This window comes from Centruroides vittatus, unplaced genomic scaffold, assembly GCF_030686945.1.
Source record: "Centruroides vittatus isolate TY-2023 unplaced genomic scaffold, ASM3068694v2 contig_341, whole genome shotgun sequence".
In the NCBI taxonomy this organism is placed as follows: domain Eukaryota; kingdom Metazoa; phylum Arthropoda; class Arachnida; order Scorpiones; family Buthidae; genus Centruroides; species Centruroides vittatus.
The window spans coordinates 814,811-840,309 of record NW_027122166.1 but is presented as its reverse complement, the minus strand read 5'-3'; the positions used below and the strand labels follow the sequence as shown (position 1 = coordinate 840,309).

Genomic DNA, 25,499 nt, shown 5'->3' with positions numbered 1-25,499 from the left:
CGAAACAAAAGACTAATGCAAAACATGGGGTTACGTTCCAGAAGTTAGCAAAGTATACTATTGATTTTTGTTTAGTAACGAAAAAGAATACTATACTAAGAGAAATTAAAGCAATCGATAACTTATTTCCAATCAATAATTAATTAACAATCACAATTAAAAGTACCGTATGAAGCGTTAATATTAATTTTGGTTAAACGAGGGCATTTTCTTTGTAAAAAGAAGTTACTTACTGTGTTAGTACCGTGTTATACGAGAGATACATGTATATGTAAATTGTAATTAATTCAATAAAAATTTATTATTTTTGAATTTAAATTATGAAATTAGTTATTAATGACAGCGTTCTATTTAAATTGTCATTTCTAAAGTGTGAGTGTGTAAATCAATATATTTTAATGTTTAAAATCAATAATTAGATTTTTTATAATTATGTTAATTTATGAATGAACATATGTTCAAGTTTAGAGTGTTTTATTATTAATTATATTATTACATTTTAATCTTTTTCCGCCGTCGTTATCTCTCAAATTTTTAAAATTGTTTGGATTATTTTGATGGGATACAGCGCGCAACACATTGGCGACCTGACAATGGGAGAGTAACTTCCAAGAGGACTTGATGTGGGAAACTAGGCCCTATTTTGCTGTTACACGTTGAAGAAAGCCCGAAAAACTCCACATGACCACCTTGTTGGTCAGGCCGAATGCACGATCAATTATCAGCGTTCAATTGTGTTCATTCTCTGGCGAGTAAATACTTATCTTCCCAAAAATTACAGGTAATTAAAAATGCATAAAATGAAAATATAAAAAAATAGAAAACACTATAATAGCTTTTAAACAATATATTATTTTAAAAAACCAGCAACGAGTTGCTTAACTTTCTCGGCATAAAAATTTAAAATTGTGATGCATCATCTGTTTTGATATTTTATTTTTAAAATTTTTATATTTTTAATTATTATAAAATGGCAAAAAGCTTAATTTTGCGAAAACGAGCATCGGGTTTCAGTACGTATCTAACCCAAAGACGCACGGACGTGCGTCTTTGGGTTAGATACGTACTGAAACCCGATGCTCGTTTTCTTCCTGCGATAATGAACCACAGATTTCTCTCACATAAAACTTCAAAAAATAACTGTTGTGTGGTCGGTTGTAGTATTACCTATATTACTGTACCGCCAGGTTCAAAAGTTAACCAGTAATGTGCGATAGTACTTTTTTAAAAATCGATATTAATATACGACATACGTAAGTGCAGAATCAATACATTAAGTCAAAATAATCTACAGTCACTTCTCGACTTACGACCATTTCGACTTACGACGGGGTTCGGTTCCGCAACTTCGGACGTAAGTCGAGAAGTGATTGTATTGACTAATGCAGGCATTACTTTGACCATAACCTATATACCGGTATATTATATATTATTTTTAAATATATACTTATAAATAATATATAAATTTACAATTTGTCAAATTTCTATTTATTAAAATATATATAGTGTTACATGTAACATACAAAATTCATACAGGATAAATTCATATATTGCAAGAATGCTATTATTCCTCAACACGAATCAAATGAACAAAATGTTGAAACAAAAGTAATGAACATGAAGTACTAAACTTTAAAATTATCACATTGAAAAATCACTGGTAAGATCATCATCATCAGAATCTTCCTCACTAGAATGTTTTTGTACGGTTGAAGCAGATGATGGTTTCCAAGTGTAACATTTATCGTTGCTGCTTTTAAGTAGCTCCTTTGCTAATAACAGTGCTTCACAGGAATCGGTAAGAACTCGATTTTGTAGTTTAGTTTTTATTAAATTTAATTGCAAACAAATACGTTCAACTGCTGCACTTGAATGAAGAAGCAATAAAAACGTTTATTTACTGCCAAAGTAAAGTAAAAAAAATATAGAAATATAGAATAAAAATGAATGTTTTGAAAGGTACTAAATTGAAAGAAAAGGCATTAGGATTTCATGAATGGTACTAGGAAAATGGTGTTGGGTATCTTGGTACTGGAACAAATAAAAGGGTACTAGATGAGTACAAAAGTACTAGGTGGAACAACACTGGTGCCGTCTTTTTAGCCCCGATTCTGTTACCCGGCGTCACCGCTACAGGCGCCTCGATCTAGTTTCGCCGTTCCTTTCACTAGCTCTATAGCCACTCGTTGTTCAATGGCACTGTACGTATACACATATACTGTACATGTGTGAGTACACACATTTATTGTTTACATATCAACGTCTATTCAGACTTCTTGAAATTGTTTTATCAATGACCCAGTAATTGATTTTTCTCTAAACGCCATTTTGTAGAAAACAGTGATTTATTAAATTGAAATTCTACATTTACATTGGAATGTAGTATTTCGAAGAAGAACAATTTGGTCTATTGTAGTAAGTTTATAATTATTTTGCGATTAATAAGTATATCGCGATGCCACGAAATAAATATATTTTGGACTTCAGAAGGGGCTTTTTTGTAAAAACAATATCCCATTGGACTTGCCCTACCAGTGACCAAGCGGTTTTATTCCTTAAACACTGGGAGTTCGGTCGTAAGTTCGCGCCTCACCAGGACGGGCTGGCCACGTGAAATTTTCTGGGTTTTTTCCAAGACTAACTCCTGAATAGGGACCAGTTATCCTATAAAGACATCCCGGAAGACATTATTCCCTGCGTATAAACAAAAAATATATACACTATTAATTACGTCACATAAAATGTCCATCGCAACTTACCACGGGGCGCCATAGCCTAGTAGCTCTCGCCCGACATGAAAGACAAGAAAAGATAAGTCCTATTGGACCTCGTGACTCCCGTAGGAAATAGCGGGAAAGGCACCAACGTTACCAGGGTTACCACTTCTTGGTTTTAAAACCCAGATCTGGGTTTTTTGACCTTCTCTTGGTTTCGAGGTTGTTTTTTTTCTAATTTTCGTAAAATACGGTTTTTTTTAAATATGACTTAAATAATAAAAAAATTTAGATTTTAGAAACAAAAACGGAAAGCATGGTACTTTATTTACTGAATCCTGAATCACGTGGAGTTAAAACACTCAGATACAGATGAAAAGTACCAAGTTGTCACATTTAATGCAGGATGGCATTGCTTATTATGAAAAACTGAAAGTTGAAGACATATGCAAGAAACAAAAATTTTCAATGATAATTGATGAGAGCACCGATATTTCAATCTCACAAACTTTGGCTATCGTTGTTCGTTTCTTTGATCATAAAAGAAATGATATAAAGGATGTTCTTTTCGACATAGTATTGGTGGAAAATAAAACAGCTCAGGGTCTGCAAAACTATCAAATCAATTTTTCAAGAAAGAAAGGTACCGTTACAAAATATGATCGGTTTGCCGGTGACAACTGCGCTGCAGTGGTGAGTAACAAAACTGGACTTCTTACATTATTGAAGCAAGATTTTCCATCAATTTTTGCTATTGGTTTCATTTGCCATTCTCTTGCCCGTTGTCAGTCATGCTGTGAAAACATTTCCTTCGTATCTCGAATCATTTCTAAAAAATATTACATCACATTTTGCTCGCATCAGCAAAAGGCAAAATGACGTTAAAATGATTCAAGAGGTCAACATAAGTCAACATTAAATACTAAAATTATCACAAACAAGATGGCTTTCTCGTGAAAATGTTATCAACCTTATTTTATAACAGTGGGATGCTTTAAAACTTTGTTTTCAATCAGCGATGCAAACAAACAAAATCAATGGTGCCAGAGATATATGTGACATGCTAGTAAACAAAGGAACAAAACATACATTAGTTTTTCTACAGTATGTGTTACACAAAGTGAATGTTCTAAATACTGAATTTCAATCAGAACATTTTCACCTACATGTTTTATATTCCATGATTTCAGCAGAGTATCGTAATATTTTAAGTATGTTTATTAAAGAAGAAACTTTGCTAACTACAAATTTGTCTGAAATTGACCCAGGCGATGTAAGAAATCACCAAGATGTGAAAAAAATATTTCTTGGTGGAAAAACATTGTCTCTCTTAGAAACCGAGCCTCTGTCAACCATTAGTGCCATGTGAGTTAAAGAGGACTGCTTAAAATTTCTTGTTGAACTTTGCAAGCAAATTAAGATGAGATTTTCGTTTGATCCAAATGGCATCATTGCCAAACTCCAAGTGCTAGGCCCATTAGTAGCGCATGACCTAAGCCGAACACCAAGATCTCTTGCAAGATTGGTAGTTCATTTCCCAACATTAATTGCGGAAAACGAACTTAACCAGTTAGATGACGAATGGCGATCATTTCGTTTAGCAAAACATTTGGTCATACAATATAATTGTATACCAGAATATTGGTTCTTGTTGCGCAATATACAGGATGGTTTTGGTAACTATAAATACCGTATTTTACGGACTATATAGACGCACTTTTTTCTTCGAAAAATTGCCTCCAAAATTCAGATGCGTCTTATAGTCCGTAGCGTCTTATAGGTATTTTTTTTTAAAATTGTTTAAAAATTAAGGTGCGTGTTATAGTCCATAGCGTCTTACAGTCCGTAAAATACGGTATGCCCTACTATCTAAATTTACGACGCAGCTCACAGTTCTTCGACATTCCTCAGCCAGTGTCGAGAGAAAATTTTCGCAAATTAAAAACGTTAAGACCAAACAAACTAACATGTTAACTATTGAATCATCAAAGAACAGGTTGCTTGTTAAACAAGCAATCAGTAGGAAAAATCTTAGCTGTCTGCTGTATGAACCCGAACCTGAACTAATTAGAGATGCAATACAAGGAGTTTGACACCAAAGGAATAAGAAGCGACAAGAAGAGCATAAAGATTGTGCAGAACTGTTAATGGAAGAAGAAGAAACAGAGTGACTGTGAAATAATATTAACTACTGTGTAAGTTAGGTAATAAATGATTTTTCAAATTGTATTATAGTGTCTGTAATTGTAACAGCATGAATGTACTATGATAGAGTATATATAATTATATTTTAATTACGAATTTTTCTGAGTAAATAATCTGGGTTTTTAAACTCCCCATCTGGGTTTTTTTCCATCCAGACCCAAGTTTTTTCTTATGTCGCGAGTGGCATCCCTGAACGTTACACACTTCTCGCTGGAACGGAACGAAAGTGATGATAATACTGCAACACTAAAATAATGTTTAAAAGGATTGTTTCTATTATTTGTTACGAATTTTATCCTGTGTAATTTTATTTTTCTTTATGTTTTGAGTTTGTAGAATAGCAGAATGATCCTGGACTGCAAAAATGCGCAGTAAAACAGTTTGATTTAGTTTATTTGTATATGGCATGATGGGCGAGGCCTCCCGGAAGGACTTTCTATCAGGAACTAGCCTCTAAATGTTACAAACGTGAAAACAAATCCGAAAAATACCACGTGGCCTGCCGTTTGAGAGGTTAGAACCTACAACCATCAATATTCAGTGGTTTCATCCACTCGACTAGTACTAGCCTTTTGGCTTTTGGATAACGGAGCATTAATGTCTTCACCCTACTATCGGATTTAACATTAAGATTTTTGTAGGAACTATAAATTTATGATTCGTCGGCTTACACAACAGATAATTCTTCTTTGTATGCTTTTAATTGTCTTAAATAGGATATTCATGCTTTGTAATATCACAGCTTTACATTATACCAGCTCAGTGAAGATCTCGTGAAGTTCTTTCCCAAACTCCGTCTTGTTGAGTTGGGTTCCGTGTGTATCACGATCCGATAGTTGATTCAGGTTCGATGGAAAATACACCTCCACACTCAATTCAGAGAATATTTACAGTTTATTTACAAAAGAAAATACGTAGAATGTAAGTTCTACAACATAATATATACAGGACAACAAAGTGTGATGCCTCACGTATTGAATTGGCTTCCGGGAACTATTAAACTCTGGAGAGGCCTCAGTCAGTTTGTGGACTTGGCTCAACGGCACAGTCAGTCCAGTCTCCTCACTAACCCGTCCCTGAGATGTTTATCAGAGAACACTCTCTCTACGCTCAGTGGGCTTCCCAAGTGCCTGAGACTACCGTGTACTAGTCTCTTGCCCTTCTCTCCTCCCTCTCCCATTCGCTCCGCTATTTAAGGGTTTTTTGGACAGAAAACTTCCGACCAATCACAAACCGTTCTTTCGTGAACAGCTTTCACTTAGGTCCACTGTTATCCGACGAGAGTAGAGCTTACATTAACGTCCGCCACTTTTTTGGGTTTAGTTTTTTTTTTTTTAATATGGCAAGCTGCCTATCGTCTGACCACAGGTGGGTCCAATTGACAAAGTCGGCGCTTCCTTTGTTTTCCCTCTGTTTACAAGTCAACACCTTACAAGTGGTATATTACCTGACCGCGGCTGGGTTCAATTGATAAGGTCGCACTTCTTTTGTTTCCTCTCTGCTAAAAGGCCAATACTTTACAAACTTTATTATGAACAATTTGATATTAAAATACTATAGTAATAATAGGAAAAAGAAGCTACTCCTCCATCCACTGCATAGCGTTGCTACATTTCTAAAAAAAAAGAATCATCTATTCATAACAGCGTGAAACATTAGAAGAAGTACGTGAACTGATTGAAGAATTGCAATCCACTACGTTTGGAGAAACAGCTGAAGAGTTGAAGATTCATATTCGTCAAATGTGTCTTCGAAATGACAGAGAATCACAGCGCGTATGCAAGCTTGAAAAGACGTTGAGGAATATATACAGCTGACAAATAAACATGACCTGGTCATTTATCAAAACTTTAAAACTCCAGCAGATAAAGATTTTGGTATACAGCCATGGTGGTGCAATTCCAGCATCAAGTATGCTCTCGGAAAAAAACTATATCGTAGCTGGCCTAGTAATTTACCACGTAACAACGAGACTACATCCAAAACATACGAATGATTTATTGTTTATGGAAAGCAACAAATATATCATTTTGAAAAATCCAGCAACGAGTTTCATAACGTTCCCGAAAAAAAATTTAAAAGTCGTGGCAGCGCCATTAATTATGATATTTTATTCAAAAATGTTTTATATTATTAATTATTAATAAATGACAAAAAGCTAATTTTGAGGGTAAAGTTAAGTTTTATTTTTAAAAATATAATAAATAAAAAACATTGTAAATGCTAATAACGAGTAAAATTTTCATCAAGTCCGACATCACTCGAGATACGACACATCTTCTCTTTCTATTTCTACACCCCTCGACGTTTAACCACTAAAATTTAATAGCATCAATTCCCCTATTACCCAAACTTCCTTGCAAAATTTCAAAACTCTTCGACAAACGGCACAACAGTTATTTAGCTCAAAACAGCAGAATAAAATTGTGCCACCTACACACACTCAAATCCATACATACAGAAAAACGCCCGAATTTTTTTGCATTTCTCGACGTTTCAACGTCTCTCGAGTCGAAAAATGTAAAAATTATAGGGGTTACTTTTTGACTGCTCTCTATACTTTCCCTTTGTTATTGAGCGGAGCTCTGAATAAGTCAAAAAGTGTTTTGAAGTTCGAAGTTCGAAGCAACGTGCCGCACGACCATTAAACATGATTCTTGACGTTTTTGTCGGTTATGATGCGGTTGGATATGCACGCCTCCCTCGTCACCTGCGTGTTTTAAAATGTTTTAGACAACACGTTAGAAGCATGTCATAACATTTGTGTGACATGCATTTCGTGTGAGATCGAACAGAAAAACCTACGCCACGGAGCTGTTTCGTTTTCCTAGAAAATACTTCATATATATAGTAGACGGTAAAACAGTAAAAGATAATAAAAATATAAATAATAGTGTTCTATCGATGAAGTTGAATATGAGATAATTACACTCGTAGATTATTGTTTTGTTTCAATTTATTAAAATTATTACATTAAATAAACTTTTAAATAGTTGTATGTTTTCTAACACATTTGTTTTACAGTGTAATTTATTACAGATTTTTGCTCTGGAACTGAGGATCAGATATATAGAAAGAAGATTACGTAAATATATTTTTATACATCTTATTTTATGTATTTAACAATTATTTTTATAAATATTATAATATATAAACTTTTATAAATATCTTGTTACAGACAAATAGATTATTTTACGACATAGCTAGGTTTTTAGGTCTTTTATACAAGAAATTATTATAGAGCTCCAAATTTTTGAATTAAAAAAGACTAAACTAACTGAATAATTTTTTAATGTTATGTTATGTTTATTGATTTAAAATTAATTCTTACAATGGAGGAACAAATTAGTTACATAATGTTATTAAATATACATAAAAATAAATTATCACAAAAATTCTAAAGATTTAGAGAAGGAGAAAATCTTAAATAAAGTAATTTTTGACAGGTCGTCATTTTTCAAATGATTATACTTGAAATCTTCTCCTAGTACAAAACATTTTAGTTGATATATCACTTGACAAGATCCAAACAAATGTATTAAGGGATTCTCTTCCTCTTTACTACCGCAATAACTACAAAACTTCTTTCTTGATATATTTATCCGATAGCCCTTTAACATAATCCGAAATTTATTAAGTCTAAGTTGCATAATGAGGCTTTTCGTGGAAAAATTAGTTTCACAGTTTAAGTAGTTTTTTGTACACCAACCCAGGCGCATTTCGAACAAGTTAACTCGTTTAGCTGAAGTAGACGATATATCCTGATTCCACAGCTGGTCTGGCTTAGTTTGAATGTTTGAATTATATCGTTTAAGTGAGTTCTCAGCAATGAAGCTGATCGTATTGAAAACAAAAAGGAGTAATCCAAGCTATCAAAAATATTCTTAACTGAAGCAGGCAAACTTTTCTTATCAGGTTTGACTGCTGTTAGCAAAACATTATAAGTAATTTGGCGCAAGTCGTATGAGGGTAACTCCATAACTTTTGACCAAAACAGAAGAATAGTCTTGACAAATTTCAATTCCAATGGAGGTCTTCTCAATTCAAGACGAACTGCAGAGCTTGAAGCTGAACGTTCTATTTTAAAAAGTCTCTTAAAATATTTCATCTTTACTTTTTCTAGTTTAGACAAAATCTCCAGTCCCCAGACCGGGAATAAATAAATCATCTTAGAACCAATAAAAGCGTCAAAAAGTTTAAAGATACTATTTTTAGAACTTAGCTTCATTCGTTTTTGTAGAGTAAGCATATAGCCTGTCTTATTCTGTATGTCTTTGGCTATTAAATCGAAATAATGATTATACGCACCTGACGAAGAGAAATGTATTCCTAAGTACTTAAAATATGACACAAAGCTAATTTCAGTATTATTCACAAATATCTTATCAGATTTAAGTAAATCTGCCTCCGTTGCGAAAAACCATTCCATTCGTTTTTTGTAAGTTAACTGTAAGATCATTTCTTTAAGCATAATTAACTAGCAGAGAAAGTTTTCGTTTTGAATCTGCTAGCAGAACTACATCATCAGCGTACATTAAGCAATGCAGATCAACAGATTCTACAAGAGCAAATTCCGAAGTTTCAGAGGTAGAAAACAGTTGTGGTAAATCGTTAATAAATAATATAAACAACAGGGGGCTTAAAGGTTCCCCCTGAGGCAACCCACTACCGGAAATGACACCTTTAGTATTTGCCAGATTGCCTCTCACATGATATCTTGTGTTACAAAATAAATTTTTTAGTAAACTGAATAACAAAATAATTAATTAATTAATTAATTATATACAGTAAAATCTGTCGGAACCGAAACTTTCATAAAACGGAAACCTGCCTAAAAAGAAAAAATTCTTAGACACAGAGCGATTTTCTTTGTTAAAAAAAACTGTTCACAACGGAATTCTGCCAATCCAGAAAAATATTCCGGTTTAAGTACTGTACGTTTTACTCTATTTATTGTTACAAAACAATTACAATTCATTAATACGCTCCCTATCATAGGAATTTGTACACTTAAAATTTTAATAGGAATAAATTATCAAAAATATACGGTGGTACCTCGTACTTCGAACGCTTCAGAGTTCGAACACTAAATTCGACAAAAATTCGCTTCGGAGTTCGAACGATGTTTTAAAGTTCGAACTGCACGCGCAGTGAAAATGCACTCAAAGCGTAAAAGAAGATTTGAACAAAAAAATAAAATCTCAAATTAGCAATAATTCGTTAAAATTCACAATTGTTAATTAAATCACACAACTATATTGAGTAACGACAGCCGTTAACTATCAATACATGCAGAAACTTTCTGTCCAACCCTATTTCACTTTTATTTATAACAGTGACATCCAAGAAGTGTTTGGAAGGAATGATGTCTGACAAGGGGAAAACTGTAATATTGATGATTCAGACGAAAGAGAAACTCAAAGCATAAACGCGTGGAGGATCTGGCAGCCATGTTTAAGATGCCGAAGTCGACTGTGTGCAATTTTCATTTTATTATACAGTATTTACGTATTTTATTTATTATTTTCCTGCATAAATTTATTGTTAGGACATTAAATTGCGTTATTTTTTACCGTAAATTATGTGTATTTGCTCTTTTAAGTTTATCGAAATGGATATTTTTAGGAGTCTGGGAATGGATTAATTCGCTTTCCATTATTTTAAATGGATTGCTTCGGAAGTCGAACGAACGACTTCCTGAATGAATTAAATTCGAAATATGAGGCACCACTGTATTATGATATTTGATAATCGAATAAATAAAAGTAGGAAATTACAAAGTAAAATGTAACTAAATGAATATCAGTTTAGCGGTGAATTGCCAGTAATTTTTTAAATATTGAATCCAAATGCAAAATTAAGCGCGCTAGTAATTTTTAGTCTTTAAGCACTGAATAATCTTTAGTGCTCTTTGACTAATTAAATTACCTTTTGTTTTGAAAATAAAAACTCATGTCACCTAAAAAATTACTTACTTTTTACCGAATTTATCGGTAAAAATATATCAAATTATCAGTATGTTTACCGATATATTTTACATGATTATTGGTAATGTAATATCTAGGTTCGCTAGGTTTACAATAATGATGGTCAGGTGGTGAAGATCTGTTTCGTCTATTATTACCAGAAATGGGGAGTCGGCGGAAAAATACACGACTCCTGACTATCGACTCTTGAATCGGTATTTTTAAAATCGACTCCGACTCTCCATCACTGGTTATTACAGAGACTGCTTTTGATAATTTGATGCTAGAAGCCATCTGCAGCAGGCTTACCCCTACCTGGAATTCCTGAACCTTCGAAATTAAAATCTTTCATTTTGCTACTCTTTTTATAGACAATGGAACATATTCCATAAAAAGAGTAGCAAAATGTTTGTTCTTATCCATTCTCATAGATATCGAATGGGATTTTTGTATCTGTAAGTTCTAACTTAATCCGATTGCAGAGGTGCTGCAATATGAAAATCTGTTTTGAGTGCCAGAACTCCCAGATGCATTAACAATGTACAGTTCGGAAATTAATTGACAGAGATCAATTTTATATTTTATCACACAAAAACTTTTATCACAGCATTAAATCAAGATGAATTCTATAATTTACTTTACTTCAATTGCAGACAGTACCTTTCCGTGTAAATGTTATTACAAATTTTCAAAGATCATTATGGATTTAAAATTTAATTTACCCGTAGAAACTTCAACATACTACTCTAAGGAACTTGAGATCAGATGTGTGTTGGTCGAAAAACACTAGGAATTTTTGGAGTGGTCTGTCCATCCTTCACCACTCTGTAGGCTTGGCCGAATCAACGATGATCTAATCAAAAAAAGCTTTCTTGATCTTCAGAGGGCAGAGTCCAAAAATAAAGCCTGGGTGCAAGTTTTCTTACTTATATGAAGAACTTAAGTATTCTGGACTATTTGAAGTATGGGGTGGTTATGGTTAAATATATGTTTAGAGGTCTGTGTGTAACAAACTAATTGACCAAATGCGTACTTTCTTGTCGAAGAAATTTCGATTTCAATGCTAATTTAAAGATTAAATACTAAATATGCATAGTATCTAGTAAATTAACAATTGTAATATCGCACAGATTTGCATGTGAATTTTTAGAATACATCTTTATAATTAGACATGTCCTTTACTAAAGCACGTAGTCTGAATTAATAAATATTTCTAATGTTGTAAATTAAATTTATTTTTACTAAGAATGAAGAATGCTCTGAAGAATGTTACACTTTCTTTTTATGTCATGAAGGTAAGATATATATTTCCATTCTATTTTATTTGTTTTAACAATAAAAATTAATTGTTTTATTTCAATGATATTGCATATAATTCGTGTATTATTAAGGAGCATAATACGTTTTACAGTACATTTTACGAACCTTAGCCGGCCTGTAACAATATACAATGTAGAGAAGGGTTTCTGTTTGTATGTAAAAGGCGATGCCGTAACTAGGTAGGGACAAACAGAACACAGGCAGGGCCAGAATGAAGGGCTTCTTAAAATGATATATAAAAATTATCAGTATTATATTTTTATTTTTAAAATTTAAATTTCTTATGTAAACTAATGTTTTCGGTAGATTAAGCTATATTCTAAAACATCCGCATGCGTTCTTTGAGCCCTATGCAGCCCTATACTCTTTTATTACATAAAAAGTCTCAACTGATAAAATAAATCAGTAACCTGTAAAGTATTACTATTACATCGATATTCTCTAGATCATAGATAAAAGTAATAAATCACATTATTATTTCACAGATTGTTTTCTGTTTTGGTGTCACCATGTTTAAAACTGCTGGCATGATGGAAGAAATTTCTTTTAATTGTACACAGTGTATTTATTAGTATGAAAACGCTGTAGGTATTTTTTAGATGCGCAAACTTGTAATGCACTATAAAGATATTGTGGAGAAGAAAGGTTGAAAAATGAAACATAAGAAAAAGTACAGCTTGACATTGTGGTCAACAGTAATGGAACTAGTCTTAAACGAAGTTATGGGTCACTGCACTGCATCAAGCGATACATTGCTTCTGCTAGATGAGGACATGTAATCGGAAGTAAGCTATGGCCATATTTATTAAAAATGCCTAGAGAAATTTTGGCATAATTTATAATATTATAATTTTCTAATGTCTGACAATTTCATTGAAGTCTGTTGCAAAAGCGTGACCATCACAAAAAAGAAAGAAATAACTTTAAAAAGTTTGCATTAATCAAGTTTTTAAAAGTTGAATATCTTGAAATTTATTAATTTATTAGAAAATTTTAAAATATTTACACGTAGATATTCGATCATTATCATTTCTTTTTTACAATTACTAATTATCAACTTTTCATGTTTTCTTTAAGATAACCGGGATGTCTGAATATGACGAAAAGGAAGAGAAATTTATGAATAAAGGAATTATGTCAAAAATCTGTCTCCTTCTTAGTGAATATCTTGGATTCAAGTATAAGATTTAATATAAATAATGAAACACTTATAAACAATTAATATTTACTTCAATTAATTCATTTTAAATATAATCATTACAGTTATAAAATCACAAATGGTAGCTACTACGAAATAGAAAATACCGTGAAAAATAACGTATGATAAAACAATTTCAGATAATGTAATCTCTCATTTTGTAAATTTACTCTTACATTGCATTTTCTTATAGTCAGTAGACCTGATTATACCAGTCAGTCAAAGTTTTAATCGCTATCAGTACATGGATTTTTCTCATGTTATTACTGTGGATCCAATTCGATTCTGTGTTGGTAGACCGACCGAATTATCAAAAGTAACTGCATTAATCCGTCCATTTTCTATTCAGGTAATCATTATTTTAAGTGTATTAAAGTATTAATAATATAAACGAAATTTAAAGATGATTCATAATGAAACACTCCTAGTACACACAAACAACGACTTCGTGTTACTTATTAAGTTAATTTTTATACTGTAGACAATTTTTCAGGGAGACGATTTTTCTTTCATAGAAACGATTAAGAAAAATATCATACAAAAAATGATACTAAAAGGACAAAAATATTAAACATTTCGAGCATTTTTTTTACATTTTATCTGCATATTTTAACCAAAGAGTAATTTCAATGATATATTTACAGGTATGGATAGCTACGATTGTTATGTTTTTCATATCCATCATTTTATTCTCAATAATATTTCGTAAAGATGAAGAGTTACATAATAGGAAACCATCAAGAGCAAACGACATTGCTTGGGCACTATATGGATCATTTTGCAATCAAGGTTGTTTAAGCACTTTCTATTACCTAATGTTTAATTATGTGATACTAATATTTTATATTGATTTTAGGAAGTAATTTATTTTCACCTTGCGGTCAAACACGCAAACTGCTTGTAACCGGATGGATTATTGCATTGTTTATTATTACTGCAAGTTATAGCGGTTTATTAATGTCTTTCATTGCTTTTCCTGGTCGAGAAGAAGTACCCAGAACGTTTATTGAATTAGTCGCGACTGCTGAAAATGGAAAGTATCAAATAAGCACATATATAAATACTCCAGTTATTAAAATGATTAATGTAAGTGTAACATACATTTATTATCAATCTTTAAATATTACATAATTTTATTAATTTAGAGTTTCAATTAATGAAATATAACGCTGTTACTTTGCATTTTATTTTATAATTTCTGTATATAAAAGAATAATTCAGAACTTATAAATAAAAGATGAAATTGGATTGGATCTCTGTGTTTTACTTTCCCAGCTGTTATGTATACATAACAAGAGAAAGTATTAGAATAGTGTCAGTTTGAGTCTCTGACCTTTTGCGAATATCCACATTTCAAGATCCCTGAACCCAAAATAGTCAAAAAGACAGGAAAAAATTCTATACAAATGTATGTTTATATGTATGTGTGTATGTATGGGAGCTCGATTCTGTTCAATCCATTTGTAGCTTAATGACTCCTGGACCTTTTGTCGAAAATTTCTATAATTTTGCAGTGAGGTTTCTGTATTACGAGGGTTCATCTATTAAATTTTGGTGATGAAGTTCTTTTACTGAAATATCATAACAGATTGTGCCACACTCAATTTTAAATGTCATAACATTTCATTGATGAAAACACTTCACTGATCAGAAATATATCAAATATATTTTCAGCATGAAAATTTAGATATTTTATACAACAAAGTAATTTAGTTGAATATCTAGTATAATCAAATAATTTATTTTAAATTACGTGTGATGAATGACTCTCATAACAGACGGCTGGATGGATGTTAGACTGCCGCATATTCTGAAAAATGGACATAGATATTGGTACAAACGGTACGAAGGTACAAATTATTGAGGTGCCAGAATTGAGAAAAACTTCATTTGAACTTTATAAAAACAGAAATAAGAAGAAGGAAGGCCGGTTACGATCAAAAAGACGTACTCAATATTGCCTACGTCTTTATTTTTGCTTTTAAATAATTTTGTAAGTAAAAATACAGCACATCACAATCTATGAGATCCATGTTGAGATATACACACGTCTGAAATGAAACTGATAACGAACGCGCTCCGTGAAAAATAGCGCTCATGTAACCACCGCCTTTCTGTCTTTGAATGAAAAAACAGCGTCCGTTCGTTTTCACGTTCGTCTGACATTAGCCTTATACTTCCTACAATTATCCATTTCTCTCTTCTTTGCTATTTCTTGAACAAAGTCTTATTTTCCTTAATAATTGTCTGCATTTCCTCATTCCACCACCAAGATTCTTTCCTAACACATCGCTTGTCCTTAGTCTCACCAATTACCTCTCTTCTCACTATCAAAATACTTTCAGTCAGCTTCTCCCGAAACTATTTTTTTCCGCCCTTTAATTTCCACCATCTTATCTTTGGAAAACCAACCTATCCCCTGGACTCCTTCTGTATTTTAATTATTTTAATCTTCAAATCCATCACAGGCATCCTGTGTTGAGTACTAAGGATCTCTGCTGGTATCACTTCGCAACCTTTACACATCTGCAGATCCTCTCTTCTGATTAAAATTAGCCAACCTGTCACATTCTCCCACTACTTACAAAAGTGGTGAGAGAATGTGACAGATTCGTTCTCTTTACATAAAGGTCTCTTTACATATTTACTAAGGCCAAGTCAAAGGCCATTGTCATCTCGAGAGTTTGTATAACTTTCTCGTTATTAGATCCAAAGCTCTGTTTACCGTGCATCCTCTCATAACCATTTTTTTCTCTCCTAACATGCTCATTTAGATCTCCGTCAATTATTACCTTCTCGAATTCTGGTATTCCCTGTAATAGGTCATCTAGACAATTCCAGAACTCCTTCTCTTCCTCTCCTAATCATGCTTGAGGAGCATACACAGTGAGATACATCTAAGCTGTCTTTCTAAGGATCACCTTGATCATAATAATTCTGTCATTTATTCTTTTTACTTCTACTACTTTCTCCTTAAGCTCTTTACAGACCACAACTTCAACTCCGTTCCTCATCTCAGAATACCACAACTTGATAGTCACAACCAATTTCTCTAGCCTTTCCTCCTTTCCATTTTCTCTTGTAAGCAGGCCATACTGGCCCTCCTTTACTTTAAAATATCTGCTAATCTCCTGTTCTTACCTGTTAGTATCAATTATTTATTTATTCAAAAATTAAAAATGTTTCTTCTAATCGTGAATATATATAAATTTACAATTATAATCCATTACGTTTTATATACTTGTATAATTACGTTTTAAATGCTGTTAATAAGCTGTTTTAAATGTTTACAGCAATCAACCGAGAGCAGTGGTTTAGCGTTGAAAAATTTACTCAGATCGAATAAAATACACTATGATAAACTTAATAGTGATTTTGTAGTAGGAATGATGAAAGAAAAAACTGCTTTCATATTTTTTGAATCTCTCATACATCTTGCTCTGAGATTTCATGGAGTTGAAAATTTTTTTCTGTCTTCTGACGAATTATATTTTGCAAACATTGGATTTGGTTTCCGTAAGACATTTCCGTATACAAAAGTCATCGATAATACGTAAGTACTTTATGTTTGATAAAATATTTCACTTTATATTTGTTTTCATTACGTAATTTATTTAATTAATTTTTAGAATTTTACGATTATTTGACGCTGGAATTGTAAGGAAATTCGTAACTGATAGAGACAACGAGATCAGAAGATATCAACTTTTACTTGGAGAAAATTCAGAAACTCTTCAAGCTCTGAATATGAATGACTTAGCTGGCCCATTTTTAATTCTAGGAATTGGGCTAATTTTATCATTAATAGCTTTTTTCTTTGAACGTTTCATTGGTATACTACATCGAAATTGTTTTTATTAACGGAAAGTTCTTCTGAAGTTCAATTTTCCCTGACTTAACTTGTTTAAACTTTTTGCAATGGTCTTTAATATAATTTATAAACAATCTGATGATAATAAGATCAATATGGAGCTGTAAATTAAAATAAGCATGTGTGACAATAGTCGAACATTAACAATTGCTTTATCCTTCTGCATTCAAATCATATATGAATGTATGCAACGAACTTTAACCTCTTGCCGTCCGAATTATTAAAAAAAACTGACTTCAGATGAAAAAACTATTATTATTACTTAAAAGTAAACATCTATTTTATTTAAAAAAAAGTGTTTTTTAATTTTTTTCAATTGATCGAACTTGGTTCCTAAATGGTGTCTTTTCCTTTGGATAGCCAACTTTACAGGGGCCCCCTGCTATTCGGCTTTTTTGTATTACGTGTTTTACCGAAAAGCTGCCATTCGTAGGTAAGGTGTAGTTAGCGATAAAAAATAATTTTAAAAAATTAAACACGACAAAATATATAATGAAAGTAACGATCTAAACTTTGATTTGCTTTTTTGTATTTGTCTTAACCAATAAATGTTTTGTCACCACCCCTAGGCCATAAATACTTCGGGAAAGACCGTCCCCTACTATTGTAAAGCAATTAGCGATAACAATACAGGTTATTGGCTGATAAAATCAATACTGAACTTTTTAAAACTATAATTGGTTTATTTCTGTATCAGTTGAGATATTAGTTTGACGAATCATCAACCTTTGAAAACACTGAAACTAAAATTGTCGCTAAATGCCACACTTATCGAGCTACATTGTGTAAATATGTAAACAGTTGCTATAAAATGGCTTGTTTTGTTTGTTTTTTGATCTACGATTTGCTAAAGAAAAGTTTTGACAGTATTTAGACAAGTAAAAATGTTTTCAAAACTGTTTAGCAATAAATATCTCTGGGAAACTCTATATTACTATAGTAAGTCTAAGAAAAATTTTCTTGATGTCAATTGGCTTTCAAGTTCTTATTTTTACGTCTTTTACGCTCTAATTTGTCATTTTTATTATGACTGATTGGATATCAACCAATGTGCGTCTTTGTAGAACTGTTCGTTTAGGATTTTCCTGCAAAGAACCAATGGCTTTCAAGGTCACTTGATCAGAGTCAGATTGTAAACAAACCTCGGAAAAAGTTATTTTCATCGCTTCTAGCTGTAATTTCACTAGGTTTTATGTTATTTGAAGTTACTTAGACTAGAAGATGTTATATCAAAAGCTTCTATTCAAAGAATGTATCGGGAAAGTCATTACTTCCGGGTTTTACAGTACTTCCGTAAATATGTAAAAAAATAGGTATATAATCATTCATATAATAGGGTAATATTCGATTATTATAGTCTATTGTTATTATAATAGCGTAAATAACATATACATAGAATGAAATATACATCATCGATACTAAAAAGTGTTGACCTAGATTTACAAAAACCACCACCCCCCTTCCACGCCAATCGGTGTTATAAACTATACGCTGTATTATCTCTCTACATCGGATTAGAAAGCTGCAATTTTTTTTATTTGTGAGAATTTAGACCTATCTATGTAACGTATATAACAGAATAATTGGATGTTTATAGAAAAAGGTTTTTTTTTTTTTTTTGATTATTTTAAAAACTGGAATTGTATAAATTTTTGTAAACATACATAATATTTTATTCAAGAATCATAAACGCTGATATGTTATTCATAATTCTATAATATTATCATACATATAAAGTCATTTATATAGAATTTATGAACATCTGGTTTGCAAGTATCCTGCTGGCTTAGACCGCTATAAAGTCATTAGACTTTGCTAAATGGAAAATGTTTAGTGTACTGTAAATTGAAAGGTTACAAACTATTTATATGAATTTTATAACCTAAAAAATGTCAATTATTTATTGATATATACAAAGTTGGATGCATATAAAAGTAGGTATACAGAAACATCAATTGCAAATATATAGCATTACACGGAAGTCGCGTAATAAAGTGATTATACCAATATATATATATAATATATAAGCATTACAAAATACAGTATTTACATAAATTTTTTCTTACACATTATATATTTTCAGTCGTGTGATATATTTCAAAACATGGTGCAGGACATAGTGCAACATCGCAATTTCTGCACCAATATCGTGTTTCTTTTCTAATTTTTTTCATTTTGGCATCACGCTTGTTACAACAGACTGCGCAACATCTTGTGGGAGCTGCTTTTTTTTCTGTCGGCGGAATGAAGGCTGGGAAATGCCTTTCTGTCAGTCTTAGTGGACATGGACCTGGTGTCCTCGGCCGACCTCTATATACCTTAGTTACGGTGTGAAATTCCTTGATGAGCTGTTCAATAAGTTGTGCTCTGAATGCTAAATGTTTTTTCTCTCCGCCATATTTTTTATAGAGTACAAAAGAATTATAAAGGCAAATATCAAATAAATGAAAAAATATTTTCTTATAATATTTCTTTCCTCTTTTCCTAGCCACTGGGTAATCATGGAGTTGTTGATCTAAACGATCAACTCCTCCCATTGTATCGTTGTAATCAACGACAACACGTGGCTTCATTTGAACAGTACCAACACGCGTTTGTTTAGATACAAGTGTGGCATTGTGCACTGTAGATAGCAGCGTAACAGTTTTTTTGTCTTCCCATTTTAAAATCATCACTTTTCCCCTCTGTTGTGCCACTATTTCTCCTTTTTTCAATTTCTTTCTTTTTATGATATCTGGAATCCCCCTTCTGTTTAGACGAAGTGTTCCATATATATCTGTTTGATGCGATATCAAATAATCAGCTAACTGAGGAGACGTATAATAATTATCAGTAGTTACGCAGTGGCCTTTGTTCAACAATGGGTCCACTAATGATAATACAATTTGGGAAGTTATTTGCATCTGGTTATATTTTGGATCCAGTATAGTATCCTTTCCGGTGTAAATTATAAATTTGTACAGATATCCTGATGAGGATTCACATAACATAAAGAATTTTACACCGTAACGTGACCGTTTGAGAGGTATGTATTGTCTCCAGGAAATACGACCTTTGAATAGTAAGAGAGACTCGTCCACAGTTATGTCTCTCTCTGGTTCGTATAAACGCGAAAATTTAGAATTTAGATTATTTACTATAGCCAAAATTTTGTTCAATTTAGGAGCCGGATGGGTGGACGAATCGAATGATGCATTATCCGCGAAGTGTAAATTTTGCTTTATTTCTGCAAATCTATTTTTAGTCATGAGTTTAGGAAAAATCGGTGTGAAAAATAAATCATTGGTGGACCAATACATCCTCTCATCCGGTTTTTTTACAATACCTTGCAAGATGCAGATAGCCAGAAATGTATATATCTCGCCCACTGTAACAGGCTCCCACTGATGCCTGGATGATCGCGGCTGTTGCAGTGCATAACGATTCGTCTCGCTAACAATCAAATTTACTAAATGTAAGTCAAAAAATAACTTAAAAAAAGCGAGTGGATCGACATTATTTATATTGAATCGACAACCCGGATTTCCTGTGAAAGGAAATCGTGGAGGAGGCGGAGAAGGATTGTTGATATCCACATCGACCCAATTTCTGGCAGTAGAGATGCTTTGGTCCGAATCTACGCTCGATTCTGAGTCGCTGACATCGCTCAAATTATACTCCGATCCACTTTCAGAAAAACTATCGTCATCATATTCTGAACTAGACATTCTGGCAATAAAAGATTGTATATAAAATCCGTTATATATATATATATTATGCGCGAGAAGAATATTCTCCGGATAAAACATACTTATAAACTTACTTGGAAAAGAGTAGAAAACACTTTTCACGACGCACAAAAGCAGAGATATTTTACTAAATCTAAAGGGAGAAAATTTTATCTAAAATCTGTTTTTTATATTACGCGCGAGAAGAATATTTTCCAGATAAAATATACTTATAAACTTACTTGGAAAAGAGTAGAAAACACTTTTCACGACGCACAAAAGCAGATATATTCTACTAACGCAAAACCTAAGAAGCTGTACTAATATCGGACCTCCTGCTCTTCGTTCAGTTGCGGTTCTGTTGGTTTATTGCACTCGGCAGTAAAGGGTTATAAAAACATAGACAAAGGTTCATAAAACCGAGGGAGAAAAAGGCGGGAAGAGGGACAGGGAAAGTAATTTAGAACATGGTAGAGAGAAGAAGGGTGAAGTGGAGGCCCCAAGAGTAGAATAAAAGTTTAGAGTTTATTGTGTAGAAATATTCGACATTTTCTACATTCTAAAATTCATATCAATACTTTGTAATGCTTTTATATGCATATATATATATTACACTTCTTAGGTTTTGCATTAGTAGAATATCTGCTTTTGTGCGTCGTGAAAAGTGTTTTCTACTTTTTTCCAAGTAAGTTTATAAATATATTTTATCTGGGAAATATTCTTCTCGCGCGTAATATAAAAAACAGATTTTAGATAAAATTTTCTCCCTTTAGATTTAGTAAAATATCTCTGCTTTTGTGCGTCGTGAAAAGTGTTTTCTACTCTTTTCCAAGTAAGTTTATAAGTATATTTTATCTGGGAAATATTCTTCTCGCGCGTAATATAAAAAACGGATTTTATATACAATCTTTTATTGCCAGAATGTCTAGTACAGAATATGATGATGATAGTTATTCTGAAAGTGGATCGGAATATAATTTGAGCGATGTCAGCGACTCAGAATCGAGCGTAGATTCTGACCAAAGTATCTCTACTGCCAGAAATTGGGTCGATGTGGATATCAACATATACAAATATACATATATATATATATTTGTATAATAATTTTATTACAAGACTTCCATGTATTGCTTGATATTTGAAAATGATGGTCACAGCTTCTGTCCACGTATTTTTTATATAAATGAAAATATAATATCTTATATCACTGTTTTCTTTTATTATCTATTATTTAGATACATTTTATTATTCATGTATCACAAACTTGCAACCAGATACAACACACTACAGTACGCTATAAATAGTTACTTGACCTTGAGAACAGCTGACTGTGAGATTTCGCGGGTCATTCTCAACAACGCCTGAGGGGGAAGAAGGTTTTCTACACGTTTGAACTAGAAAATAAAGAAATACTCGGATGTATTTCGTTATTTTCTAATAATTTTTATATTAGTTTCATCTTATTATTTATATTATAGGCTAAGCTTATTCTCACTAACCTAACATTGTTTTTTTGTGCTTTACAGGAAAAACTCCCAAAAAAAATTTAAAAAAATTTAATACACCAATTTATGAATTACATTTCTAAAACATTTTAGTATAAAACTTTATTTCCCTTATTAAGTATTATTTAGAAACAATAAATCTTTAACGTAACAAAAAAATCGCTACGGATCACACGACACCAGACGCATAACTGTGTATAACGCTAAATGTCCTTGAGAACAGCTGTTTATGGATTTTCGCGGACTATTCTCATACAACTCTCAGGGGACAATAGGTTTCTAAACAGATGTTCATCAAATACCGCAAATAATCAAATATGTTACGAGTTTTTCGATCCGATATGCTATCTCTATAGATAGGACCAAGAAAATGGTCCAAAACATAAATTTCTATTGGGTGTAAAATTACGAAATTTGCTGAGGTCATAAACAACATTCAATAGAACGTAAATAAGCTTTGTTTGAATTATTTCGAGCAACGAGTTCTTACGTACGATTATTTAAATTAGCCCGAGTTATCTCGGGTCCGGACAGTGCTTAGTGTAAACGTTGCCCGAGTTAACTCGGGTCCGGACGGCAAGTTAATTATTATGAATGCAATCAATTTACATACTTTATCTCTCTAGACTTTACTAAGAACTGAAGGCATTTAAATACAGCATCACACATTTACATTACATTGTAATTTATTGATTTCTCAATATTCCCAACTACTAACAAAGTTTTTCATCTAATTACTCAGAAAATTTACATTAAATTGTAATTCACATTCAAGATTTAACAACACAATATTTATGTGTTGTTCTACGTATCGTGTTACTGTTAGAAAGCCATAAGAAAATGATATTATTTTAATGATTAAATCTGACGAAATGTGAACATAAATCTCACTACAGTATTTTTGATACATTATAAACTTTTCAGACTTGTTTAGACTTATTCAGGCAATGAAACATGCGTAATCAGAAGATTACACAATTTCCACGAACCTCATTCTTTACAGAAAGCATACGTAATTTGACATTAGAATTTAGAATAATTACTATCACTTAAATCGTTCAAGAATGTTTCAGCTTTAATTAAAGGTCGTTCCATGTTTTCATGGGTTCTCCCACGTCTCTTCTTTCTCTAAATTTATGTTTGAACAACTTCTTTGGCAGTTTTCAGTCTGCCATTCTGTTTACATGCCCCTTCTATGTATTCTGTTATATTCTGTTTTTCATGGCGAATATGTCAAGATCCTCTCTTATGTCTTCGTTCCGTATCTGATCCAGCCTGAAGCTAACTTTAACATATTGTTTTTTGTTTTGTTTTTTTGCGAAATTAATGAAATTATTGAAATATTTTTGTAAAGTTTCAAACTGTTTCGATCGAACCTATAATTCTCTTTTGGCTGCAGACACACAACTTATAAAGTACGTCCGTTAACAAGTACAGTACGTCTATAAGTAGCTAAAAAGTCGGCAAAAGTACTTTTTTTACAAACATATTAACTGTACGTACATTATACGCTTTTGTGTTGTCAAGGCAACGTCAGTACAAAAATACGTTTGTCGTAACGAACGTTCTTTATACGTTCGTGTGCCCTCAGCCTTAATTAATTGTTTCACTATTTAACGAATCTTTTCAAAATTAAGTTTTGAAATCAAATAAAAGAACTGTAAGTAAAGTAATAAATGTTACGTATAAATAAAAATATTAAAATAAATCAGTTCTGAGTATAAACTATATTAATATTTGACATTTTCAACAACTGTTTTTATCTTGTATTCGCAATTAACCAATGTGCATTGACTTTACTTTTGTACGTGAATGCGCATTGGTTACCTTCTAATTCTAACTGTTGATCATGGTTGTGAATGTAGACATAACATATTTATTAGTGATCAAATTTATACATCTTGGACTTCTAGTGTTTTACTGACAGTCACATAACGTACCCTGCTAAAAAAATTTTATTAATTAAGGTTTTTTGATGAGAGAAAATAATTAAAAATATCTATTCACATGAATCTGTAAAAATGGCAGAATAATAAGAATATGGATAATGCACTTTTTAATTTTTCCGTTATACAGTAGAGCGTCGAAAGTTGGAGTCAATTGGGGACTGGGGTTGTTCCAATTAGTCATTTGTTCCGATTTCCGACTTTGTACGAAAAAATATATTAACCTGTCCGATGTTCAAATTTTTCTCCGTTGCGTATCGCTTCGTGTTGATACGTGAGAATTTTCATCGATTTTAAGCCTAACGAACATTTTTATAATAATAATCGAAAATATCGTATCGTTAAAAATTATTTATTCATTTTGTACAAACAAAATAAATATATTGAAGAATATAAAAACATGAAAATTATACTTTAGAAGTAAATCTAGTATCAAAAACGTTCGATTCAGCACGACACAGTCCGACTGAAAATCGTTCCAATTTCCGGCCATTTCAATTACCGACGTTCCAATTAACGACGCTCTACTGTATTAGGATATTCAGAGGAAACACGTACTGTACAGTACATACGAGATACGTGTTTCTACGAATATACGTACGAGTTCGTATATTCGTAGAAAAAACAGCGTATCGCTTAATGCCTACAGAAATTATATATTGTTTCTTCTATGTCTACAAAGATCACTTCTATACAATTTCTATTGTTATAATTTTTATAGAAATTATGTATTATTTCTATATAATTTCTATTTCTATAATTTTTATGGAAATTATATAATTCATCATTTCTTAATAGTGACATCCAAGGCAAGTGTGGTAAGCCATGCAGGAAGCCACAAATAAGCAAAAATTATATAAAAGAACGAGAAATTACTTACTGTGATATCGTCACAATGTCGGACTGCACTTTTTAATTATGTTTTAATTTAAAAATAAGATTTCTGTATCTGGTCTCGATTTTCACGTACTTAACTCTGTTCTGCGCCCACCAGAGGCTGAGTGGACACCGCCTAACACCTGGCCGTTTTCGAGAAACTTTTCAATTGAAGTAACGTGACTTCAGAC

At 32.2% G+C, this 25,499-nt stretch overlaps 2 protein-coding genes across 2 annotated transcripts in view; one reads left to right on the top strand and one right to left on the bottom strand.

Moving 5' to 3' along the window:
- LOC136974074 (short-chain dehydrogenase/reductase family 16C member 6-like) overlaps positions 1-25,499 on the top strand; it is a 90,256-nt gene that overhangs the window by 53,799 nt on the left and 10,958 nt on the right. The gene's annotated exons all lie outside the window — the stretch shown is intronic.
- Positions 19,844-20,981, bottom strand: LOC136974108 (piggyBac transposable element-derived protein 4-like). The gene is made up of 2 exons (XM_067268918.1): positions 19,950-20,981; positions 19,844-19,897 (listed from the first exon to the last, which is right to left on the bottom strand). Exons 1-2 carry the CDS (start codon positions 20,979-20,981, stop codon positions 19,844-19,846), a joined length of 1,086 nt encoding a protein of 361 aa, XP_067125019.1.

Bases quoted from the DNA above. Each gene is read 5' to 3' on its own strand.
- LOC136974108 (XM_067268918.1), bottom strand. From the start codon at position 20,981: ATGTCTAGTTCAGAATATGATGACGATAGTTTTTCTGAAAGTGGATCG. The intron at 19,898-19,949 runs GTGATGATTTTA...TGCTATCTACAG, and splicing joins TGGCACAACAGAGGGGAAAA to TGCACAATGCCACACTTGTA.